The 18,326-nt window shown below is 52.2% G+C and overlaps 2 protein-coding genes across 2 annotated transcripts; one reads left to right on the plus strand and one right to left on the minus strand.

Moving 5' to 3' along the window:
* The first annotated feature begins 8,825 nt into the window (after positions 1–8,825).
* DND1 (DND microRNA-mediated repression inhibitor 1) lies at positions 8,826–13,267 on the plus strand. The gene is given in 6 exon segments (XM_041397891.1): positions 8,826–8,915; positions 10,853–10,876; positions 10,878–11,070; positions 11,609–12,070; positions 12,618–13,015; positions 13,256–13,267. Coding segments are annotated over 6 exon segments (1,179 nt in total).
* Positions 13,268–14,782: 1,515 nt separating this feature from the next.
* On the minus strand, positions 14,783–17,861 carry WDR55 (WD repeat domain 55). Its single transcript, XM_041397658.1, has 8 exons — positions 17,828–17,861; positions 17,608–17,759; positions 17,396–17,496; positions 17,251–17,338; positions 16,923–17,102; positions 16,713–16,812; positions 16,445–16,614; positions 14,783–16,070 (listed from the first exon to the last, which is right to left on the minus strand). Exons 1-8 carry the CDS (start codon positions 17,846–17,848, stop codon positions 15,749–15,751), a joined length of 1,134 nt encoding a protein of 377 aa, XP_041253592.1. The 5' UTR covers positions 17,849–17,861; the 3' UTR covers positions 14,783–15,748.
* Positions 17,862–18,326: the final 465 nt, after the last annotated feature.

Raw genomic sequence — 18,326 nt, forward strand, 5'->3', positions numbered from 1 at the left:
GTGGGTTACTCTTCTGGTAAGCCCCCCCTAAGAAGAAAATATTCACTTAAGAGAAACTGCTTTAATTTACCTCAATACCTGAAATATCCTTCCTTGTACAATTAAAGGTTATTGTCAGAGCTGTACATAATGAGGAACTAATGAATTAATGATGGAATTACAGTCAGCATCCCTTCAAATAAAGAATCACTCAGTGAAACTAAAAAACGTACAAGTTTAAATGAAAAAATATTCTGTTGCCATTGTATCAATGGTTCATTTTCAGATTCTTCTTATGAGGACTTTTGTATCTGAAAATGAATCCACAAAACCATATTATTACCACAGGGGCGTGATAGACTTTCATGTGTCCTGCACAACCAATTCAGGCACCCTCCTATCAGTAGGTGCCTTTGCTGAGATTTCATTGAATAATTCCAATTATTCAATGTGTCTGGTTTTTCAAAACAGCCAGCAAGTCCATTCTCCCTTTTCTTGTTGTGGAGCCTTCTCCCAAAGCTGTGCTGCTGTGAATCCTTGGGTCACTCCTCCATTAGACTGCACAAAAGGTGGCAATTCCTGAGCTTCCTGCACTGGGAAGAATAGGGGCATAGTTCTGAAGCACTGGGAAGGAAATTTCCTCTTCTTTTTATGAAGAAATGGAATGCACACCTCTTGTCCCCAGTCACTGATGGCCTCCTAACCCTGTCTGCAATCTGCAGGTGTGTTGCACATGAGTGCATGTATTTGAGATCAAACCTGCAGGTCTTCACAGTAAGAGCTTTCCTTCTGAAATTCAGAGCCTGATTTAGAGTAATTTACTTTTTTTTCTGGAGAAATTCTGGTAAATGATGGCAGCATGGTATTTAAAACTCCCTGAAATTAAACTGCTGTCAGCTGTTCTAGGCAGAGTAGCATTTATCAAATACATGCTACAGCTCTGCTTTCTGGGTTCTTACTTGATATTACCTGTGTGAATCATCTGAGGCATGTCCTGACAATATCACAGAAATATTATCACCTCTAGGTCTGGGGATGAAACAGGACTGAACGAACTGGTGCCAAAGTATCCCCAAAGGAAAGGCTGCTTTGCTGGTGCATTGTCAGTGGTGGGAAAGGGGAGGTTACACAAGTACACCTCAGCCATCCCACCACAGCCCCTGGATTCCACAGGGCAACAAGCAGGGAGACAGGAAGAAGCCTGTGTTAAATTTCTAATTGCTTATTCTAAGATGTGTTTCATTACCTTCTAATCTGGTTTCTATCCAAACCCAGTGCAGCAGATCTAATTGCAATTGTGTTACTCCTTATTTGTACTAATATGAAACTAATTAGTCTGGTGAAAAATTGTGCTGGTGGTGTTGTAGGAGAATTACAGCATCGTTTATTCTGATGCTGAAAAAGGAGGAAAGCAGTTACCTCTGAAGTGGATCTCCCAGGCTCAGAGCAGCTAACACAGAAATTCTAACACATGCATCTATTATTATTTGCCTGCATCCTGTCTGTGGCACTGAGTACATCATAGCTATGTGCAGATTTCAGGCATTTCTTGCAAAACCCAGCTGCACACGAACTTGAGCTCTGTCTTTCTCTACAACTTCTTTTGTAACACCATAAACACATCAGATGTGGTGCCCCAGCAAGGCTTGCTGAGGAAACACCACTTTGTATTTTCTATATTTGAATTTTCAGATATACTACAGCAGTAAGCAATCTCATGAGATGGATTTTAAGCTCTTAGATTTTCAAAAGTTAAGGAACACTGGCTTTACTGCTATTATCAGGGGCATATCTTTTTATTGAGACTTTTTTTCCCTCTTTTTAAAGAGCTATGTGTTTCACAGGTATTTTATAGCCTGCAGTGGCACAACCTTCACACCAAAAAAGTGTCTCCTCAGTAACAGCTGCCAATGGTAAGTTCTTTCTGATGCAGTGATGGTGTGGTGATTGATGTTTGAAAATGTGAGACAAACCATTTTAGGCAACAGTGGGGGAAAATTCACACTGCCGGCATTCTGCTGCCTTCAAAGAGCAGCAACATTTTCCTTTTTCTCTCACCTCTCTCTGGTGGTCTTCTGTCCCTGTTTTAAGTGGAGTCAAGGGCTTTGAACCACTTTCAGAAGGGTTTATTTTTCTAGAGTAACTCAGGTTAGGTGTCCACATCCTTAGAGCCAAACAAAAAAAGTTCAAACCTTGGAAGAATTTCGTCTTCATGTTCATCTCACTCCCAAAGCAAAGTGGATCTTTATGAAGTGGTTTTCTTTTGTCCTGCCCAAATTTGTTTTTAAAAGACTGGGGTAGAGTCTTCCTTTCACCCTGGAAATTTTTACCCTAGACAGCCTACAGCTGCCCTTTTAACATGACATGCCCAATGCCCAGGCTCTATTACCTACCTGCAACTGTGAAAGACTGAAATGTCAGCATTAATTTGGTGCTTCGCTGAGGCCAGAATGAAGGGAAGGAGAGGTTTTGGATGTGTGGTGGACAAACCTCAGATATTTTCTGAAATTTCAGATATTTTCATCACCCACCTGGGGAGGATGAGCACAACAAAGCGACCTTTGCTTAGCAACGAGCTGGGTTCAGAGCCAGATAAGGGAGATAAGCAGACCCTGTGAGGTGGGATAATGCTTTTCACCACCTCAGTGTCCTCCCTTACACACCTGGCTCAGGTGTAAATTAGACTCCCCCTGGGGAAAGTATCAGGATATTCACATTCACACCTAGGCCAATTTGAAAAAGCAATTTGCAGGACTGGAACTTTGAGGCTTCCTCCCCAGCCTGGTGACTGCCAGTGCAAGAGATGGACCCTGAATGTGAGACTTTAATGGGAACAGCAGCTGAGGAAAATGCTAACCAACCTACCTGCCTCTGGAAGGTATGGCTTGAATAAAACTGTGTCTGAGACACTGGCTTCATATCCAATTTCACATAAAGCAAACAAACAAAAAAAAAAAAAGGGGGTTCTCTATAGGAACTCAATCCTCAGCAAAGATTTTCCTGGATGGAAAAAAAATATGCATACTTGAAGAAGCATCTTTTCCCTTGCCAGTGAATTGTGTTCCTCTGAACAGGTGTCAAGATGGAGTTTAGGCAATTCCAAAAGACCTGAAATCCTAAAATACAGCCACTGTAGAGTGCAGCTGGACTCTATTCAGAAACCAATGAGAATCAAATATTTACTAAAGTCCTCTAAAAAATAAGGCAAATACTTAGAGATATCCTAACAAGAGCAGTTTGCTCAGGAACATGTTTCAATCCACTCTGTTTGGGTCATAAGTGACATCATGTGTCTGGTTTGTCCAGAAATGCTGCAAACCAATGCAGAGAACACGTGGGAGGCCTCAACAGAGCTGTCTACCGAGGAAAGACTGAAAAAAATGCTTGCTAAGTCTGAGAAAGGGAAGTCGGAGATAAGGGAAGGAAAAAAGGAGATAAACTTTGTGACAACAGTCACAAAGCAGTCAGTTGTTCTCATGAGCTGTGAAGGGCTCGGCTAACAAGAAAAGCTGCTGCAAGCTTGAGAAGGAGGAATTGGGACTGAAGAACTCTCCTCCAGTGCCTGGGCTCCTCAGGGCAGCTCAGTTCAGGAGCTGCCAAAGAGGGTCAGCTGTCCTGTGACACAGAAGGGGCCAAAAGGACACCTGGAAATGTCCTGGTTTGGACAGGACCCTTCAGAACTGACAGTGCCTTCAGGAACAGACCTGTGCCAGGGAACAAACCAGTTCCTGAGGTGCCTCAGGTCAGCAGTTTGATGGAGGCGTTGGAGCTGCAGGTAAAGCTGAAGCCCGTTAAGCACACACCCTTCAGTCTGGGCTGACTGCTCAAACCTCCCACCGTGCTGTCACAGAGCACATTCCCTGCCGGCTCCAGCCAGCCTGCTGCCCGGGAGCTGCCAACACCTCGGCTCCGCAAGGCTCCAGCTGCCCCAGGGCTTTTTCCCACCAGCCCGGCTCCCTTTGGCCAGAACAGCTCCTGCTCTGGCTCCCAGCCATCCCTGCCCCTCCTGTCCCCACTGCAGGACTGGGCTGTGCTGGGGAACCTGCAGCTCGACTGGAAACCAGCCTGCGGGAGCTGCTGAAGCCTGAGGAATTCTCATTCAGTGCTTCCATATCAGCCTTTCCATTTGCTTTGCCTTCTTTTGGGTTGTGGTAGGGGTTTTGGGATTTTTTTTTTGTTTGGTTTTTTTTTGTTTTGTTTTGTTTTTTGTAGAGTGGAAAGCAGAAAACTAAAAATTGTTCTCTTTCACAATGATGCTGGAACAAAAGTTATGATTTTTGTTTCATTTAAGTTTTTTAAACAGCAGTGTTTCAAGTATATCCAACTATTCTGACAGCTAAAGATATGATGATTGTTTTAACTCAACCCATCTTGCTATTTTAATCAAATGACCTATTGACACCCATAAGCAACTTATTGGCTCTGACATTGTTTCTAAGTGATCTCCTTTTATTCAGTCGGGCAGTTGTTTTCTACCCTAAACAAAGCTACTTTGTAGCTTCAGTTCTACAGAAACTTGTAGAGTTTATACTGTAAACTGGTTGCCAAGGTGGGATTTTGGTCATTGTTGCAGTTGCAATGTTCCTGTTCATACACAAACTCAGAACTGGATTCTGATCCAATAGATTTCCAATTCTCAAAACATTTCAATAGCTTGCTGACCAATAAAAAAAGCACTTGTGATTTTTGCAATGCTGTGAAAAATAAAAAAGTTTCTACAGCTTTTCCACTAACATATACTCATTTCAGACCTCTCAGGAAAAGATTTTGTCAGTCCTGAAAGTTTTCAAGAGTGAATTTCACAGACCAGAAATACACAGGTGACTCGGAGAAAAAAAAAAAGCTGCTGCTAGCCAACATCACCTTGGGTATAGTTTTGGTTTTAATGTTAGTTTTGTTTTCAATCTTTATGTTCCTCTCTATGACTGGCTTAGAGTTTCCAAGGAGCTGAATTGTTGAATACCCCATGCTTTTCAACTTCTCATTGTTATGTTTAAAATAACATGAATAAGAGGCTTTTCTTTCTTATGAAGAAGCATTTTGCATATATTTTAAACTGTACACATGTATTGTACTATAAGTGGGTGTAAAACAATTCCTTTTATTCCTGGCTCATTATGAAGGAGGGACAGCACAGTATTTATCCATTGGAACAGTCCTGATCTGTCAGGGCTCTTCTCTGAGATGTGGATTGAAGCAGCAGCAGCAGAGTAGGATCTCACCTCGATCCCATAACACACCTTCCCATTCACATATTGAATACCTGCAGCTACTGCTTACCAGACAAATGGCAGAGAATTAAAATGGATAAAAATATATTAATGTTTTTCTCTTTCATCTCCATCCAACGAATAAAATTTGAGATTGTGTAGGAGAGAAGGTTCAGTCTCATTTTGCCATCTAGTGGCAACACTTTGGCTTGCTGAGATGGAAAAGCGAGCTGACGTTAGCTAGAGGTGGGAATGAGTTACTAATTCTTTGGAAAAATCAGTCATTTTTCTACTCAAAATACTAAGAAGCCTAGTTACATTTTATAGCAGCACTGCACAAATAGCCACATTGCTAAAGTGAGTTTCCTTTTGCAGGTACTTGGGTGAGTAGAGCCTATTTAACAGCCCGATGTGTTTCATTGTTTTTAGGAGTCTGGATCACTAGTAATTTTTTTTCCTTGTGGATATGATTCATTAACTTCCCTTTCTACTTGCTCTTGGATTTTTACCAAGACAGTGGTATAGCCAAGCAGTTTATCTTCAGAAATATAAAGGACAGCTCAAGGCAGACTGGCTGGATGAGCTACTTCTTCCTTCTTAAGGAGAAAACCCAAAAACTTTTAAACTTTTTTGAAATCATTACAATTTTGTATTCCATTTCTATTTCTTTGATATGATTTTTGGGGGCGTGTCTATATTTCAAGGTTTATAGTAATTTTTTTTTTCCTTTTCCCACAGTTTTGTGAGATACTGCTCATTATCTGGACCTGCAAGATCCTGTGGTGCTGCTTTGGGGCCTTATGGAATGAGTGAGTACAGCCTGGCAAGTGACAATGCTGTGGAGGGCTGGAATTGTTCTTTGGGGTCTGGAACAGCGGGGCTGCATCCCTGTGCCTGAAATGCTGAGCTGCCACAGCAGGAGTAACCAGAGTTCTGGTAAACAGACCCACTGGGGAGCATTAGAGGTGAAATGACACTGAATGAGTGGTGTTTGTAAATAAAAATCTGCAGGGTCTATCTTAGATCTGTTTAGGAGTGGAAAGCAGAGTTGTAGCCACTGTGGTTGTTAATTATAGCAATGCAACAATATAAAAGCATAGAATAACAGGTAAAAAAATGTGTAAGAGAGAAAATGAATGGAAGAATGAGAGCGAAAGAGCTCACCAACTGTGGATCCAGTAGCTAGACTTGATTGAAGAGACTTGATTGTTGCAATTTTGATGTCTGGCGGTCTGAGTGATGGTCACAGTCTTGATCCTTCAGGGGTGGTGGAAAGGTCAAGGAACAAACACCAGGGTCAGCGGGTAATTACACACTTAGGTGGAGATGGAACACAGGGTACCTCCCCTGGGGAGGGGAATTTTACACTGTCTGAAGGTCTCTGGTGGTTCATGACCCCTTAAGTCATGACCGTGCCTCTGACTTCAGCAAAGTTAAGCCAGTTATACCCATCAGGAAGGACAAAAGCCTTCAGCCCCAAGTTGGTGAATGTCCCGTGTGAATGTCACCCTTCCTTGGGGGCAGGGGAGGACATCGGCATGAAAACAAGCGCCACGCTCTGTCCAGCTTTCTCCCTAACCTGGCTCAAACCCCGGAGCCTCTGGTGGTGGGTGTCACCCTCTCTGGCTCATGCAGATCAGGTTTCACCAGCACGGCTCCAAAAAGTCTGGTCCTCACCCCGGAGCCGGCACCAGCAAAGCACGGGGTGCTCCACGAGCGGAGCCAGGAGCCGTGAACAGCTCAGTCTCACACAGGTGCCCTTCCTAACGCAGTGCAGATTTAGGCTAATGCATTCTCTAATGTGCAGCAGACACTGTTTGAAGGATTTCTTTCAGTAGATGTTTCTGACCCCCCTCCCCCGCCCCGCCCCCCCCAAAAAAATTGCCTTTGTTAGCCATTGTGAAAAATGTATATTTTATGATTGGCTTTTCGCAAGTATTAAAATGAATATTGTAGTATTGGAAAAAGCAGCACGAAGCCCTCCAGCTCTGCAAGTACGAAAAGGTTCAAACCCGGCATATCTTTGGGGGACGCTGTTATCTGAAGTCTAATTACGCTGATGGTTGGACTAGGTGGTCTTGAAGGTCTCTTCGCACCTTGTCGCTTGTGTTATGAGAGTTTGGCCGTGCTGCTGTGCCTCTCACAGCAAGCCCTCGCCCTCCCTTGCGGACAGGTGGACAAGCACCAGAAGGAGAGGCAAAGCCCGGCAAGGCAAAGCAAGGCCCGACCCTCGCGGCGCTGCCGAGGGTCCATCCGGGGTGGGGCGGTGCGGGGGGCGGCGCTGGTTCCCCTTCTCCAGGCCCGCACGGCAGGAGCGTCGCGAGCGGCGGGAAAGGCACGGCCGGGAGCGGCGGGATGGACGGCACGGTGAGCGCTGTCGGGGCGGCGGGGAGCGGGGCTGCGGGCACGGCTCAGCCCTTCCCGCGGGGATCTGAGCCCCCGGGCCCGGCTGGGAGCGCAGGCAGGGCTGCTCCCGCTCCCGCTCCCGCTCCCGGTCCCGTTCCCAGCGCGGAGCGGCCGCGCCCCGGGCTCAGCCGGGGCCGGGGATGCGAGGGCTGTGCGATGAAAACTGGGTCCTGCAGAGCTCTCCACACAGCCCAGGCACCCCTCGGGCCGCTTCCCTGAGCTGGGAGCCATCGCGGGAGCCACGGGCCGGGCACGAGGTTCTGGGGAGGGAACGCGGCTGGATTTTTATCCCGCTTCGAGCACGTGTTTCCCCAGAGAGGATCCCCGCGCTCGTCCGAAGTTGGTTTTTAGTCTTCATGAAAGACTTGGAGGTGGAGAGGTGCCACCACCTGGTGGCATTCACTATTATGTAGCGATCTTTTATCACTATTTATCGCTATTTGCTGGTGTTCTTCTATCTCCATCCTTTCCCGCTGAGGTATCTGATAAGGGCCATTGGCCAGTTCCTAATGCTGATAAGAAAGGTCGAAACGGATCTTTCAATTAGTATAAATCACTTGTTACTGCGTTTGTTTGCTAGGACTCCAGCATCCGTGGTACTTAGTGCTCCCAGCTCTGTCCCCAGGATAGCTCTCTGACCCCCCCAGGGTCCAGCCATGCCACGCCGCCGACCACCGTGCACGGGAACTAGACAGAAATGGCAGGTTTAATTGCAGAGCTATTAACCTGCATTGATAAACTGTCCCCCGATGGTTTTGGGGGGGTCAGGGTCCAGCCATGCCACGCCGACCACCGTGCACGGGGACTAGACAGAAATGGCAGGTTTAATTGCAGAGCTATTAACCTGCATTGATAATTCCACTGCTTTGAGGAACATGAAGGATTAAATAGCACTTGTTTTGGCTGGTATATTTGACGGCACAGCGTCCAATTTTAGAAATTTATGGAGATAAGGTTTCCCAGGAGACTGGGAGGTAGTGGCATGCATTGTGAGGTTTAAATTCGTTGTTGTTGTGCCAGTATGCATTACCCGCTTACAGCTGTGGGTACCTTATATCCACCAAAACTTCTCTTTCATATTTTGTGTCAGTATTGGAAGCTGAATAAATAAATTTCCCCCTTTTCGGTTAAAAGTTGTACTTCACATATTATGGTGATATTTCCCTCAGCCAAATTCATGTTAGTAGGCTGAGCTCCTAAATTTGTATAATTATGGCTTCTTCGTTAGCAATGGTCATTGAAATGCATGCAGGCTTAGGCGCGGTTTCAGCCATTAGCACAGTGACCATTACAGATGGAGAAAATGAACGTTTCCAGCCGGTGGGTCAGGTTTGGTGATTTATGTGCTCAGTCTGGTTCATTTTGGTGCTGATTCCTTCTGCGAGGAGAATAAGCAGTCCCTCAATGGATAACTTGATTTTTAGTGGAGACATGCTGGCATCATTTCCAGTATCATTTTCTGAAAAAGTAAAATAATACAAGTCTCCGCGGGGTTTGCCCGGACAAGTTATTATCCCATTAAAAACAGGGAAAAGCCACGGAGCACTAATTCTGTTTTGCACTTTTTTAGACACTGCTGTCCCTAGATTCCCAAGTGAGTGTGCCCCGAGGTTTAGTTGGTCTCAGGCATTGTTTTGTGTTACTTTTACAGGAACACATTGTCCTGACTGTAAAGCTGCCAGACGTTCCCCTTGAATGGAAAGTGGAGCACCTCATTCAGGGTTTGCACACCTGGGCCACAGCGATTATTTACCCTGAACGTCTCCCTCAGCCTTGTGTGGCTTCGGGCTCTTTTTCAATAGGCCATTAGCCCATTCTGTGCTTCCCTCTGACTGGGGTAATATGGGCTATGGAAAACCCATTGAATTCTGCCTTTTTGGCCCATTTTACCTACTTATATGGAAAATGTGAGCTCGTTTCACTGCTCAGACTAGAGATAAAAGTCCCTTTTCCCGTTCAGAACGTCTCTGCATCCTGAAATGCAGTCGAGCTAAGCAGTGAAGGTACTGTTGGTCAGGGCCAGTTTGAAGCAAGTTACATTTAAGTGCCATGCTCGGAAAAACCCCATCCTGCTGTGACAGGATCATGGGGTGTACTGCTCCTGTTGGAAATTATACAGCTTTTAATTTTTTAAAAATAACTTTAGTAAGAATTTTCTTTCACCTTTGCCCCGGGGAGGAGAATTGAAATTTTTTTAATTCTTGAAAATAATGCTTGATTATATAATTCTTTCCACCTCTGTTTTCTCGGTGAACAACCTGTAAATCCTAGCTCTTGAGAATGGTCAGTTGGTCTGATATTACATGTAGAATTCTTGGTATCACCATGAAAATTACTCCATGCCACATCTCCTCCATATTACTGAGTTGTGGGATGGAGTGAATTTCGTGGTGATACCAAAATGCATGCAATTAGTGTTGCACAGGTGGGGATTTCTCAGTGTTCTAAAATTTCAGTAGCACACCTGGACAATTGTTCATTAAAGGCTGTGTCTTTTTTAATTTCATCTCGTTTTGTAACGAGGCCAAGGATTTGGCCAGTCTTTAGGAGATGCAGTTAATTTTCTAATTTGCACAATGTCAGGAGCACTTGGAGACTGCATAAGCATTAACTAAACTTTTTCCTCCAACTTTCGTTTTCCTTTTTGTCCTCCTGTAACTGTCTCTGCAGCTGTTCTATTTTCAAGGACAGTAATAATAACTCAGCTGCTTTTCTGCTTTCCAGTTCAGTTGTCAGTTCTTGCTTCTCTTTAATGTTATCTCTTCTGTACTGGCAGGCAACCTTCCACTGTCCCAGGTTGCTCCAAGCCCCATCCAACCTGGCCTTGGACACTTCCAGGGATGGGGCAGCCACAGCTTCCCTGGGCAACACCAGTGCCTCACCACCTTCACAGGGATGATTTTCTTCCCAATATTCAATGTAACCCACTGGCTTTCCCTTTAAAGCAGTCCTGATGCAGTGGGTCAGCTTGGCTCTGTGCTCCAGCTCCCTCTTGCAGCACCAGGCAGCTGCTGCCTGTGTTTTGGCTTCCCAAGCCCTTGCAGGGCTGTAGGAAACTGTTGTTGACTTTGGGCTCTAACAGAGTCACTGGACTTTGTGTCACGTGGAGCAGGCTTGGACAGTCCTTAGGATGGGAGCATTGGGAGGGCTGGACTTTGTGGAGCAGGCTTGGACAGTCCTTAGGATGGGAGCATTGGGAGGCTCCTCAGGTTCCCTGAGAGCAGAGGGGTTTGTTTGCCCCTCCACGTGCTGGCCAGCCATGGATCTTGCAGTTCCCTCATGGGGGTTGGGATGCTCCTATCTGGGAGGCTGTGAGCTCTTTGCTCACACAGTCACTACCACCATCTCCTCCTTCAGCCATGGACCAACGGAATCAACGAGGCCGGCAAGATGGCCCTGCTGGCCTGGGAGAAGGAGACGGGCATCAAGCTGGTGCAAATCAACGGGCAGAGGCGCTACGGAGGGCCCCCCCCAGGTACGCCAGGAGAGCAGCTGGGCCGTGGGGCCGGGAGGGGACTCACCGTGGTAAAAATAGGTTAGAAACTGTTGTAAAATAGTTGATAATTGTTAAGCATGTACTATAGTTTGGTTATGGTAAAAGGGGTTACAAGGGGAGTTATAAGAAATACAGTACTCAACTACTGTATTACACTTAAATGAAGTGCACCATCCCCCAGGGGAAACGAGCCAGCCTGGACAGAACTGTAGTGGGCCAATCAGGCGCCTAAAACCTTCATGCAAATGAAGGATCCAAACAGAAATCCACCCAAAGGGACAAAAAACAGGATAAAAAGGGGCATCTGACCCAGGGAAGGTGTGCTGCTCCACCTGGAACCTCGGGGACATCTCTGCTGAAGCAGACCCGGCTCAGGTGCTGCAGCATCCTCGACTGGAACGCTCCTGCTCAGCCCGTGGGCTTTAGGCCTTTCTTTTATTATAATAAATGCTGAACCCACTTTAGTACCGGGAGCCTGGTGCTGTTTGTAACCGCCGTGGTCCCCGTGTCCCCGCAGGCTGGGTGGGCGGCCCGCCGCCGGCCGGCACCGAGGTGTACATCGCCAGGCTGCCGCAGGACATCTACGAGAACACCCTGATCCCGCTGTTCGAGAGCGCGGGGAAGCTCTACGAGTTCCGCCTCATGATGACCTTCAGCGGGCTCAACCGGGGCTTTGCCTACGCCAGGTACGGCTCCCGGCAGGACGCCCAGAGCGCCATCGCCGCCTTCCACCGCTTCCAGCTGCGCCAGGGCTGCGCCATCGTGGTGTGCTGGAGCACGCAGAAGCGCGAGCTCGTTGTGAACGGCCTGGGCGCCTCGGTGAGCCAGCAGGAGCTGCAGGCCACGCTGCAGATGGTCACTGAGGGGATCTGCAGTGTCACCCTGCACGCCAGCCCCTCCCAGAAACAGGCCAAGCTCGCTGTGCTGAAGTACAGGTCGCACGAGGCTGCTGCCATGGCCAAGAAAGCCCTGATGGAAGGTTAGTGGTGCTGAGGAATGCTGCTTGGGCTGGGCTTCCCACCTCCAGCCTTGGCTGCAAGGTGACTTCGGCCTTGAGACATCCCTTGCTCTCTCCCTGTGTCCTGTGGGATACCAGCTGCCCATGGTGAAGTTGATTTCCAGCAGTCCTGCTGGTGGTGGGATGAAGGGGCTGCTGGAGGTCTCCAGGAAGCTCCCTGCTCAGAGCAGGAGCATCACCAGTTCAGAACATCCCAAACATTAACCAAGTTATTTAACCTTTCCAATGGAGCTGCCCAGCCCTTCATTGTCCCTTAAACACCCCTGATGGAGCTGCTCAATCCCTCTGAGCCCTGTCCTCTGACTGCAATGCCCTGATGGGACACACTTCCTAGACATCCAACCAGGACCTCCAAAGTCTTGGTTTGTACCCATTTCTGCCCCAGCTCAGGTGCATTTGTCTTTGGTACCTGTTCACCTTGGCCCTAAATTAAAGCTGCCCCTAAAATCCTGGAGATCGATGGGATGGGATGGTGCTGGAGGGTAAGTGAGCATCTCCTGTCTCCTAGGGAACCTGAGGCTCGGGGAAGCAAAGATGAGGGTGGACTGGCTGGACCCCCAACTGAAGCAGAAGCTGCAGCTCTGTGAGGAGGAGCCGTCGTCCAGCAGGGTGCAGGGGGGTGAGAGCCCTGCAGTGCCCCTGCCTCTGTCGCTGCAGAATGTGCTGGAGTACCTGAACATGCTGTGCTGGAAGCATCACCTGAGCACACCCCTGTTCATGACCAGGTGTGTCCAGGTGAACCCCAACGGGTGGCAGCGGTTCTGGTACCAGGTGGTGATCCCGGGGTCCCATGTGCACATCAGTGGCTTCATGTGGATCTCACCAGACAGGCAGGGCCAGAGCAAGCACGAGGAGGCCAAGGTGGTGGCAGCCCTGCGCGTTCTGCGGATGTTAGGTGAGTCCTTGGTGAGTCCTTGCACAGCCAGCTCCCTGCCTTTCCCAAAGTCTTGAAGGGTCCCCGGGAGGGTGGAGCTGTGGCACTTCTGGGCAGGGTGGCATGGGGCAGGGAGGGACCCAGGCTGGCTGGCAGGGCTGAAGCACTGTCAGCTCTGAGCTGCAGGTGGGATTTCTGATTGGAAGCACAGGATGCAAGAGGAGGGGGTTTGGGGGTGAGGGCAGAGCCTGACCCTTCCCTCTCCACTGCAGGGTGCCAGCTGAAGTAGGCTGGTTCTGCCACAGCCGTGACTGAGCCCGAGCCCTGCTGGGCTCCCAGCCCTGTTCCAGTTTTACTTGGAGTTGTTTGCATCGGTTTTGAGAGCTGGCTCTAGAGGATAAGGGCTGCTGTCCTGGTCCACGACAGCCACCATGTCCACGGGCAGCCCTTGAGTTGGTTCTAGTTTTGGGTTGTTGGTTTTCCTGTTTCCAAGTTTGGCTTCTGTTAAGCTGGTTTTTTGTTGCATTGGAGGGGCAGATCCTGGAGAAGCAACAGCAGCTCTTGGAGGGGCTGCCAGCACTGGATGCCAGTGTGATGGAGGGAATTCCTCCATTGGCATTCCTGGCTCCTGAGGAGCAGCCTCAGGGGAGGTCAAGGCCACACACAGGGAGAGTCCCAGTGGTCACAGATGTTGTGTGGGCTGGTGGAGCTGCTGTGTGGGGAGAGGAGTGCCTGTAACCTGTTTGCATAGTGAGGAAGCAGCTGTGGAGTTGGCAGCTGTCCATGAATGATTCCTCGGGAGTGGCACGTCTGGCCACATGTTGTCCTTTTGGGATTAAAGAGTTCTGGAGAGCACCAGCTGGGTCATGTCATCTTTGCCTCCTGCATCCTCAGCTCCCTGCCTGTCCAGTGCATCTCAGTGCACACACCAGGAGAGGCAGGGGAAGGGACAGGGTGGGATCTGGAGCCTTCAGAGCCTGGTGGGCCCATTGTGTAGGAAGCAGCATTCCCTAACACCTTGATTTTTGTTGTCTTCTACTCACTGGGCTCTCTCTGACCAGCTTTTGATACTCCTCAGGCTTCTCCAAGTGCATCCTGATGGCCTCCCATGTCTTTTGGTGGTCCTCTGGGATATCTGGTAGCACCTTGTTGGAGGTTTTTCCTTTTGTTTTTTCTCTGTCTTAGGGAATATTCCCCTGTTTTTGTTGCTAAGGAACAATAACCATTCCATGTGAGGCTCCTGCCTTCCTTAGCAGACACCTGTCCTTCAAACCAGGACACCCCTTTATGCTCTCCAGGGACTGCAGGTGTCTCTCAGACTCGTAGATTGCCCACCCCAAGCTCCAGGAATGAATCCCTGGGCCAGCAGCACCTGGGGGCTGCAGCTGATGGTCCAAGGGCTCCCAGGCAGTGCTGGGAATCCACTGGGGGATGGGAGCCACAGCCAGGAGTAGAAATGCTGGTGGAACTGCAGAGCAGATCCTCCCCGTTCCCCAGCAGGTGCAGGCCATGTCTGACACTGTTCCAGGCCCTGCTGCCCACTCTGCTCATCCCCAGGGAAGGACCAGCCCCGGAGGGATCCCTGTCCCCTCCCCGCTCGTGGCACTCTGTGACACACCAAGTCTCTTTGGCAGCACCCAAGTCCCTCCCCTCTTCCTTTTGGAGATCCTCAGGATCTTCCAAGAGCCTGGGGGTGCCCTCTTTAGGTTCTTTCTTGCACTCCCTGGAAGTCTGTCTGTCCCTCCTGGGGCACACCAGGAGTCCTTGCCTCATGAGGATGAACCATCAGCACAAGGCGCTGGGAAGTGAAAGGCACTGAGTTTATTTCTAACAGAGCTAAAATCTTAATTAACGAAGGGTAATTGACCTGCTGGGACAGCAGGGCAGGAAAGCAATGAACCTGTCTGCCCTGGCCAGGCACCCTGGGACCCCATGTCACCCCCTCACCCCTCCTGAGAACTGCCCTGCCTCCCCCCATCCCAAAACAACCCGAAGGACCCCCAAATTCACCAGCAAACCCCAGCATTACCCCCTCCCCTCTCAGCACTGCATCCCACACCAGAGCCCCCAGCCCTGTCCCCCATAGCTCAGAGCAGCCCTCTCATCCACCAGAGCCCCCAGCCATGTCCCCCCATGGCTCAGAGCAGCCCTCTCATCCACCAGAGCCCCCCAGCCATGTCCTCCCTTATCCCAGCACCCCCCTCCTTCACCAGGGATGTTCAATCACGACCCCTTCCATAACCCCTCCACCAGGAGCCCTCAGCCATGTCCCCCCATCCCTGCACTGCCCACAGCAGGGACCCTCAGTGCTAACCCCGCCCCGGTCAGTGACCAGAGCCCCCAGCCCTGTCCCCCCATCTCAGAGCCCCTCGCCAACCCTCACGGACCCCAGCCAGGGACCGTTCCCAGTCCCTCTCGCCCCAGCCATGTGCCCCCACCCCAGAAGGCCTCCCCCACTCCAGGCCCTCCGGCAGGACCCTCAGCCTCACCATGCCCAGCCTGTCCCCTGCGGGACCCCCACCCGCTCCGACGCGCGCTGCCCCTTTAAGACCGCGCCTACAGCCCAGCTTGAGTGGCAGCCCTAGGAGCCAATCAGAACGCCAGCGTCCTGCCCACTGACAACAGTAGCATAACAGTCAGACCACGCCCTGTAGGCGGGCACTGCCGAGGTTGCGGCTCTGATTGGTCGCGCCGGGCGAGAAGGACGCGCAGAGCCCCGCCCCCGCGCCGGGCGGGGTGGCAGCGCTGAGGGGCCGCGCGGCCGCTCAGTCGCTGTCGCTGTCGCCGCTGTCACCGCCCTCCGCCGCCTCCGGCTCGGCCTCGTCCCGCAGGTCGGCGAAGAAATCCTCCCCGCTGCCCAGCGCCTTGCTGCTGAGGGCGCGCAGCGGCCCGCCCTTCTTCTTCTTCCGGCGGTAATCATCGACCACCATGGAGCCGAGCGCCGACACGTCCCAGAACTTCACCTTCTGGTCGTGGCCGCTGCTGGCCAGGAGCTTCCCGTCCGCGGCCACGGCCAGCTGCTCGATGGGCTCGCCCAGGTGCTGCCCCACGCAGCCCAGCACGCGGTTCGGCAGCACGTTCACCGCCCTGGGCACGGCACGGGGCACTGAGGGCCCTGCAGCGCCCGGGAACGCCGTCTGCCCGCTGTGCTGTCCTGGGCACGGCTGATCCCGTCCCACACCCTCCTCGGCCCACCCCAGCCCATCCCACACCTCCCCATTCCTCTCCATCCCATCCCACCCCATCCTATTCTCCACAATTACCTGTCACCCCCTCCCCATCCCACCCCCCCCAAATGGAGATGCCTGCTCTTCTCCCCTTCCTATCCCACCACTCTCCCCTCCCTATCCCATCTCACCCTCCACAATCCCTCCAGATCCCACGTCCTTCCATCCCATCGCTCTCCATTCCCCCTCATCCCATCCCACAGCTCCCCATCCCTCCCCACCGCAGCCCCTGACCTGATGACTCCGTCCAGGGACCCCACGCACACGATGCTGTCCGTGACGGGCACCATGCAGTCAATGGTCTCTGCCCTGAGCGCAAAGCGGTCACTGGCGGCCCCGAAGCCGTCCCAGTTGAAGAGGTAGATGGTGCCTTCGCTGGAGCCACACGCCACCTTCCTCCCCCTCTGGGCATGAGGGAGGGCAGTGAGGCAGGGGCAGAACAAAAAACGGAGCGAGGACAGGGGGCTGTGGGATCCTGCTCCATGCTGGGAGCAGTGCCTACCTTCATCAGCACCACAGACGTCAGGTCGCCGTTCTGCGGCTCCGAGAGCAGCTCAAAGCGCCGTCTCTTCACGTTGTAGACGCCCAAGGTGCCATCACCACTGTGGGACGTGGAAGGGACACTCTGTGAGCACGGGACGTGGCACGGGGCACTCCAGCCATGAATGGACACGGGGAGCCTGACTCCAAGACCACAATGCCCCTCCGGTACCTGGCTGTCAGCAGGATCTTCCCGTTGCCATCCACAGTCATGGCACTGATGTACTCCTCCTGCTGCCGTGCCTCCAGGATGGCACTGCCCCTGCGCAGGTCCCACACCTTCACTGCCCCGCCGTCGTCACCCGTGGCAAAGATGTGGTTGTCGACGGGCAACACGCAGTTGAGAGCTGCCCTGCAGAGACCCCGGCCCCACGGTCACGGCTGCCGGAGCAGCGCTGCGGGCTCTCCCCACGGCCCAGGGCTGTGTGGCTGTGCCGAGGGACAGAAGGGGACAATGCCCCAGCTGTTGTGCCCAGAATGAGCCGCCTGCATGGACTTACTCGTGAGCCTTGGGGAAGCGCGTTTCCAACCGTCCCTCCTCCGCCGTCAGAATGTGGATGGACTTATCCTTGGACACAGTGAAAAGCTCTGGAGAGCCGCGTTAGTGCCCCCCGCCCGGTGCCACCCCACGTCCCCCGCACTCACTCTGCCCGTCCTGGGAGAACGCCACGTCCCGGCACGACTTGAGGTGATGTCCCGAGGACCAGAGCTGCCGGTTCTCCCCCTCGGTACAGGAGTACGAGTACCTGCCGGCACCGGGAGTGCTCGCCGGGACCCGCGGGCAGCCGGGGAGCCCCTCCGCCGGTGCGCAGCGTGTCCCAGAGCCGGGACCCCCTCCCCAGCCCGGCCCCACTCACAGGTACACATCGCCGTCCACGTCCCCCGCGGCCAGCAGCGGCCGCGCCGGGTGCAGCGCGATGGCGTTGGCCGTGGCCTCCAGGCAGATGTCCTCGGGGGTGTCCCGCACTCGCGGCTCCCGCGCCGCCGGCTCCGGGGACTCCTGCGGCTCCTGGGGACAGCGGGGCCGTGGGACCGGGGCCGGGGGCTCCGGGCTCCCGCAGCCCCACGCGTGCTCACCTCCTCCATGGCGGCCGCCATGGCGCCCTGCTCATTTACATGGCCACGCCTTCATTTGCATATACCCCCGCCCCTCTGATTACGTGGGACCGCCCGCCCGCGCCTCTCCAGCGCTGCGGGACCGGCCCGGCTGCGGGGCTCCTCCGGCTGCGGGGCTCCCCCGGCTGCGGGGCTCCTCCACCTCGGGGCCCCACCACTGGGAGCTCCACAGGCTCCCTGATTCACACCGTCATCTCCCCTCTCTGATCCCAGGGGAGGGGGCGGCCAGGGACCAGGTGCCACTTCGGCCCCTTGCAGGCTCTGGGGGCTGTAGGGCCCCCCTAAACACCCCAACCCAGCCAGGGACCACCAACAGCGTCCCTGCCCGAGGGGCCATCCCAGCTCCCTGCTGGTCCCGCCCTGAGGGAACGAGCTTTGCCTGGTGCTGGCCCCACCATACCCACAGCAGCCCTTTGCCGACGCTTAGAGCAGCTTGCACATCCTCTGCTTCAGGTCATTG

The sequence above is a fragment of the Onychostruthus taczanowskii genome, unplaced genomic scaffold (genome assembly GCF_017590055.1).
Source record: "Onychostruthus taczanowskii isolate IOZ18803 unplaced genomic scaffold, ASM1759005v1 scaffold14, whole genome shotgun sequence".
Taxonomy (NCBI): Eukaryota; Metazoa; Chordata; class Aves; order Passeriformes; family Passeridae; genus Onychostruthus; species Onychostruthus taczanowskii.

Coding starts and splice junctions, on each gene's coding strand:
- WDR55 (XM_041397658.1), bottom strand. CDS start 17,848: ATGGCGGCCGCCATGGAGGAG. Junction 17,760..17,827: donor TGGCGGCCGCCATGGAGGAG/GTGAGCACGCGT, acceptor CGCTGTCCCCAG/GAGCCGCAGGAGTCCCCGGA. Junction 17,103..17,250: donor CGCTTCCCCAAGGCTCACGA/GTAAGTCCATGC, acceptor GGGTCTCTGCAG/GGCAGCTCTCAACTGCGTGT.